This window comes from Neophocaena asiaeorientalis, unplaced genomic scaffold (genome assembly GCF_003031525.2).
Source record: "Neophocaena asiaeorientalis asiaeorientalis breed wild unplaced genomic scaffold, Neophocaena_asiaeorientalis_V1.1 scaffold110, whole genome shotgun sequence".
NCBI classification, from domain to species: Eukaryota; Metazoa; Chordata; class Mammalia; order Artiodactyla; family Phocoenidae; genus Neophocaena; species Neophocaena asiaeorientalis.
The window spans coordinates 6,844,826-6,851,284 of record NW_020175053.1 but is presented as its reverse complement, the minus strand read 5'-3'; the positions used below and the strand labels follow the sequence as shown (position 1 = coordinate 6,851,284).

Here is a 6,459-nt window from a genome sequence, read left to right as displayed (position 1 = left end):
CGAGAGAAGCCGGCGCCGCCGCAGAAGGCCAAGCGCTCGGTGCCTCCCGCCTCGCCGGTCCGCGCGCCCCCCGCGCCCGAGGCCCCAGGGCCCGAGAAGGCGGCAGCGGGCGCGCCCGGATCCGACACCCCCCGAAAGAAGACCCCCATCCAGAAGCCGCCTCGTAAGAAGAGCCGGGAGGTGGCGGGCGAGCTGGGCCGGGCGGGCGCGCCCACCCTGTAGTAGGTCGGCCCCGTCGTGCCTGCAGCTCCTCGGCTTAGCAGCGCTGCTTGTCACCCCGCGTCCCGTGCGCGCCCGGCGTCTCCCGCGGGGGCCCCAGCCCAGAGCAGCCTGGCGGGAGGCTGCGTCTCACTGGCTCAGGCCCAACGGCCGTCCTGGATGGGGTCCCGCGCTCGGGCAGGAAGCCCCATCCCAGTGGCTAAGGCCTGACAGACGCTTTGCTGGCCCCTCCCTTCTCATGGCCTGCCTGTGGAGGGCTCCCACCAGCCCGGGTCTCAAAGGCCAAGGGCAGGAGAGCTCTGCCTAAAGAACACCTCTTACTGGCCAAGAGTGCCTTGGCTGGGTCACCTTCTCACTGGCTGAGGCCAGAAGCACTTCCACCCTGGCAGCCTCTCTCTGGCCAGGGCCTGGCGCCTCTGGCTGGAGGTTCCCTTCTGTGACCCTAGCCAGAGGCTACTTCCACTGGCCGAGCCCCAGGGCATCTGGTTGACCGGAGCCTGGGGAGGAGGGCTGGTCTCTGCTCCTCAGGAGGCTTGGCTGTCTCCCCACCCCCCCCAGCCCCACCCACGCTCTCCCAGCCCCAGCCTCCCCAGCCCTGGCCCCTCCGCTGTCGAGCTGGTTTTGATGGCCTCCCACCACCCCACATGCCTGGGAATCCGAGGGGCAACTCCAGTGGCCTGTGGAGATGTATTTATAGGCCCCCGGCAGGGCTGCTCCCACCCCATCCGGGTGCCCCAGGATGGGCTCCTCCCGGCAGGGGCTTGGCCAAAGCTTTCTTAATAAAGTGCCTTTTTTCTCCCCGTGCTCTGACTGCTTCCTATCTGCGGGCCTCTTGACGAGGATGTCCCCCCAAAAGAAACTGTGCCAGGATCCCTCCACCAAAGTGGAGCCTGGGAGCCCAGGTGTGGGTCTCCCAGGACCATGTTGGAAGTGGGTCATGTCCATCTGCCCATCCTTCACCTATTTATCAAGTTTATTGGGCACCCACCTCGGCCCACCCCATCCTGGACTGGCAACCTGGGATGAAGGGTGTGTAGGAGCAGATAGAGTGGCACCCTTGGCTACGAGGAAGGAGCCAGCGCATGGGGCTGCTTCTGCCCTGCACCTTCCCCACTGCCCACTGCTGTTATACTTGGGGCCTCAAGCTGTTTGGTGTGGCTGGGGCGGGTCAGAGGCTGGGGCCAGGGGGTAGCGGGCCACGGGCACAGCCTCCAGCCAGGCCGCATCTGGCACAAACAAGACAGTCTGGCACCACACAGAGCCCTGCTGTCCATCTCAATGGGCTCCCTGTCCTCAGCCGGAAACTCTCCCGGCCCGAGAGGTGGGGGGAGGGGGAGAGCCCGCCTGGCCCAGAGCCCTGGCTGGCCCTGCTGGCAGTGCCCCCCCCTCCCCTGCTCCCCCTCCCAACCTCGGCCTGCTCCCACTCTGGCCTGGCCTTCTTTCTGTGACCATTTGTCCTAATGTCTTCACTGCTTCTGGCCCTCAGGATGGCCTCGCAAGTGACCTTCCTGAGCTCCAAAGCCTTACTTTTGTACCGTGTCCACTGTCCCTCATCCATCTGGGCCCCTCCCATCTCGCTGCCTCTGCGTAGCAGGCCTCTTCCTCACCTTTTGCTGCCAGCTCTATCGATCAGGAGATTCTGCCAAGATTCTCCATTTATCTCCCCATCCCCACCCCATAGGCCCCAGCACGACCAGAGTCTGGCCAGTGCTGGCAGCTCAGGGATCTCACCTGGCAAGTCTCTTGCCCTCTGGCCAGATGCCACGTGGAGGTAAACGTCAGTGACATGTACAGGGGCTGAGCCACCTGAGTAGAGATGGCCTCATGGCACAGGCGGGACATCTGGCGTGGCTCCCGTGGCCGTAGTCCCTGCATCTGGCCTGGTCAGGCAGCACGTGGAAGGCAGGCTCCCTGTCTCCGGGGCACGCACCTTCCCTCAAGCCAGCTGGGCACCCTCCCAGCCGTGGCCCTGCGCCTGGCCAGCCTCATCCCTTCTGGCACCAGGCCATGCTGGCTGCCGGGGCTCAGAACACAGGCTTATCGTCAGCTAGGAGGGGCAGCTGCCCAGCTGGGCTCAGCAAGGGCAGGGCAGTGGCTGAGGAAGGTGGTGGAGGGCAGTGAGGTGGTTCGGGCCACAGTCTTGCCATGTACCCCCCACCCACCATGTGCCACCCTGCCGCTCCTCAACCCCTGAACCCCTGCTCCAGCTCGCCTGCTCCCTGGCCTGGATCGGCACCGTGTGGGGCGACCAGAGCTGTCGCATCAGCCAGGCCTTTCCTGAGGCCCCTCCACTGCCTGCTCTGGGAGCCTCCAGGCATCCAAGACCCTGAGCTTCAGGAGCCCGTCTGTGTGGGTGCCTCACAGAGCAGGAGCACCTCCCGCGCTTCTGGCAGCCAGCCCTGCCCCCCTGGGGGCCAGATGCTGTGGCCTGGAGAGCAGGCAGGACCCGGCCCAAGAAACCCCCCAGGATGATCCAGTAGCCGCCTGGAGAGGGAGCTGCTGGGACCCCCTCCCCACCCCCATAGGCCTGCAGCAGTGCTAGCTCCCAGGGCAGGCGCCACAAAAGGGAACCGCGGCTGCTGGAACCTCCGTTGCCATGGGGACGAGGACCACAGGACCCACATCTGGTAGCGATTGAGGAGGAAAAATTATGAGTCGTGGAAAACGCAAATATTTTTTGTAGCACAGAGCACAAAGGAGCGGGAGGAATGTGGGACTGGAGAAGGCCTGAGCCCTGCCGGCTTTCAGGCGGGGACAGAGAACATATCACACAGAGGCAGAGCTACACCTACACACACACACACACACATACACACACACACACACATGCATGCACACAGACGCACCGTCAGACACACACACTGAAACATACCCACATCTACAACCAGACCCAAAGAAAAACAGAGATACTCACCACCAGTACACTCACCCCCCTGGACGGAAATGGACAGTCCCGCCAACACAAACACACAGAAACGCTGAGACAGAAGCCCTGCCACGCTGCACACACGGACCAGAAGTACCAGTGAAACACCAGGAGAGACGCACACACTGAAGCAAACATGCGTGTACAGGGAAGCACACTCACCGTGCGAGACACACACAGAGAAGACTCAGCAGGGATGTTCCCTGGTGGTCCAGTGGTTAAGACTCCGAGCTCCCACTGCAGGGGGCATGGGTTTGATCCCTGGTTGGGGAACTAAGATCCCACAGGCTGCACCGCAAAAAAAAAAAAAAAAACAACTCAGCAGCACACACGATACCACCAAGCTCGGGGCACCGAGACGGACATAACCCTGCAACGCAAAACACACTCTCTAACTTACAGAAGCGTCGGGAGAGACACAGACCCTGCAACACACACACGCGGACACACACACACAGCCAGACCCATAGCAGCACCAAGAGCACTCACTCAGTCCACCATACACACAGGAGAACCGAGACAGGACGACGATACTGAATTTATCTGAGCCCCATGCCCGAGATTGCACCCTGCTGCAAGCCCAGAACAGGCCAACCCTGAAAGGCCGTGTTGCCCTCTCACGTGCCAGACCCCCTCATTCTTCCTCGCGACTTCCTTCATCCCGCCTCTAGAAAACCCCAGCCACTGCCTCTCCTTGTGATGTTCCTTGTTAGTGAACCTTCCTCCTGTTGCTGTAGCCGGAATAAAATCATCCCCTGATCATCTCCCCCCATGGTTCTGCCACCCCGACCCTTGTCTTCAGGTCCTGGGCACCTGCTCCAGGTAGCGCCCTCCTGACGTGCCCTGGCCCCCAGCAGCCCCAAGGTCCTGTGCTCTAGGCTCTTGTCTGTTGGGAGCACGGTAAGAATTTGAGTTTGATCCTTTTTGAGGGTTTGTTGATTTCTGGTACTGGATTCTTTTGGGTTCATAGTCTGACCATTTGGTCTTGTGTCTGTTAGTCTTTTCTGTTCGCCTATTTGTCTGTTTTGAGCTTAAATCAATTAAGAGTTAGTACCCGCTGGGAAGATGGTTTGAGGTGGTGATAGATGAAAGAGCCATGTGGACACGAAGGGTTCCTTGAGGCTCCCGGAGAGGCTGTGACAGGAACAGGGGCGCCTGTGACACACCCAGCAGTTGGTACCTTTGGGGATGCTCATTCAGACGCTTGGTGGTGCCCCGCACAAGAGGGCAGTGGTGAAGGGGGTGGGGTTAGGAGAGCAAAGGTCTGGGAGCAGAGAGTGAGAGTCCAAAGACAGGTGAGGGTGTCTGCAGAGGTTGGGGCCCCTGCAGAGGACAAGGAGGAGGGCAAATGGGAGCATGAGAGGGAGTCTGGGTGGAGGAGATATCGGATGGGGTCCAGACCACTCGTGCACCTAGGCAGGTAAATGGGATTTTCACTAAACCATAACAGACTTCATATTTTCTTAACCAGTTTTTCAGAGTTTTTCCTTCCCACCTTGATTTACTTTTTTAAAATTTATTTATTTATTTTATTTTTGGCTGCTTTGGGTCTTCGTTGCTCTGCACGGGCTTTTCTCTGGTTGCGGTGAGTGGGGGCTGCTCTTCATTGGGGTGCATGGGCTTCTCACTGCGGTGGCTTCTCTTGTTGCGGAGCACGGACTCTAGGCATGCAGGCTTCAGTGGTTGCAGCCCACGGGCTTAGTTGCTCTGCGGCATGTGAGAACTTCCCTGACCAGGGCTTGAACCCGTGTCCCCTGCATTGGCAGGCAGATTCTTAACCGCTGCGACACCAGGGAAGCCCTTGATTTACTTTTTTAAAAAAATAGTCTTTATTTTTTAGAGAAGTTTTAGGTTCACAGCAAAATTAAGAAAAAAGTACAGAGTTCCCATATACCCCCTGCCTCCCAGTACCCCCACTATCAACATCCCCCGCAAGTGGGACATTTGTTACAATCGATGGACCTACACTGACACCTCAGCATCATCCACAGCCCATGGTTCACATTAGGGGTCACTCCTGGTGATGTACATCCTATGGGTTTGGAAAAATGTACAATGACACGTGTCCACCATTATAATATCATACAGAGTAGTTTCACTGCCCTAAAAACCCTCTGTTCTCCACCTGTTCATCCCTCCCTCTCCCCCAGGCCCTGGGAACCACTGATCAGTTTATTATCTCCATAGTTTTGCCTTTTCCAGAATGTCATAGAGTTAGAATCACACAGCATGCAGCCATTTCAGACTGGCTTCCTTCACTTAGATGTACATTAAGTTTCCTCCACGTGGGCTTCCCTGGTGGCACAGTGGTTAAGAATCTGCCTGCCAATGCAGGGTACATGGGTTCCAGCTCTGGTCCAGGAAGATCCCACATGCCGCAGAGCAACTAAGCCCATGCGCCACAACTACTGAGCCTACGCTCTAGAGCCCACGAGCCACAACTACTGAAGCCCACGCACCTAGAGCCCGTGCGCTGCAACAAGAGAAGCCACTGCAATGAGAAGCCCGTGCCCCCCAACGAAGAGCAGCCCCGGCTCTCTGCAACTAGAGGAAGCCCACGTGCAGCAACGAAGACCCAACGCAGCCGTAAATAAATAAGTTTATAAAAGAAAATAGTTTCCTCCACGTGCGCTTACGGCTTGACGGCCATTTTTTTCTGCGTCGAATGCTTTTCCGTGCTCTGGATGTACAGTTTATTCATCATTCACCTCCTGCAGGAGGTCTCCGCTGCTTCCAGTTTCTTTTTCCTAACGGTCTGACATGCATTTCCAGAGGCAGTGTGTTGGTGGGAGGGGCCGGGCAGGGGGCTTTCAGAGTAGCTGTGCTCCTTTCCGAGCGGTGGAGCTCCCGCGGACTGCCGTCCACTCGGGGAAGGGCTCCCGCGAGGCGGAGCGGGATGGTGGCGCCATCTAGCGGGAGGCCTCGCAGCACCTGCCGTCTCCGGTCCTCGGGGCAGCCCAGGGATGCGGGTCCCAGGCCCAGATAGTCCGGTAAAGCAGACAGGGCCAGGGGAGGAGCCAGAGGCCGGTGATAGCATCGCGTGACGTGGGTGTTATGTCACCCTAGACATCGCGGTGACCTGATCCACGGGCACAGGCCCGGACCTCAGCTGGGACCACAGCCCAGCGCTCCCTGCTCTGTGCCCAAGCATCCACTGGCTCTGCCCTCCACGTTCCGCGGGCACAGGGACAGTCAAGTGCGGAATTATTGGACACTTAAAAAAAAAAATTTAAGGGACTTCCCTAGTGGCGCAGTGGTTAAGACTCCGGGTTCCCAATGCAGGGGGCCCAGGTTCGATCCTTGGTGGGGGAACT

General features: G+C 58.9%; 1 protein-coding gene across 1 annotated transcript in view; it reads left to right on the top strand.

Moving 5' to 3' along the window:
• SCARF2 (scavenger receptor class F member 2) overlaps positions 1 to 1,009 on the top strand; it is a 6,719-nt gene extending 5,710 nt beyond the window's left edge. Inside the window, exon 12 of the mRNA XM_024763674.1 lies at positions 5 to 1,009. Within this exon, the coding sequence (XP_024619442.1) occupies positions 5 to 222 (218 nt within the window). The 3' untranslated portion in view covers positions 223 to 1,009. The remainder of the gene's footprint in view (positions 1 to 4) is intronic.
• Positions 1,010 to 6,459: the final 5,450 nt, after the last annotated feature.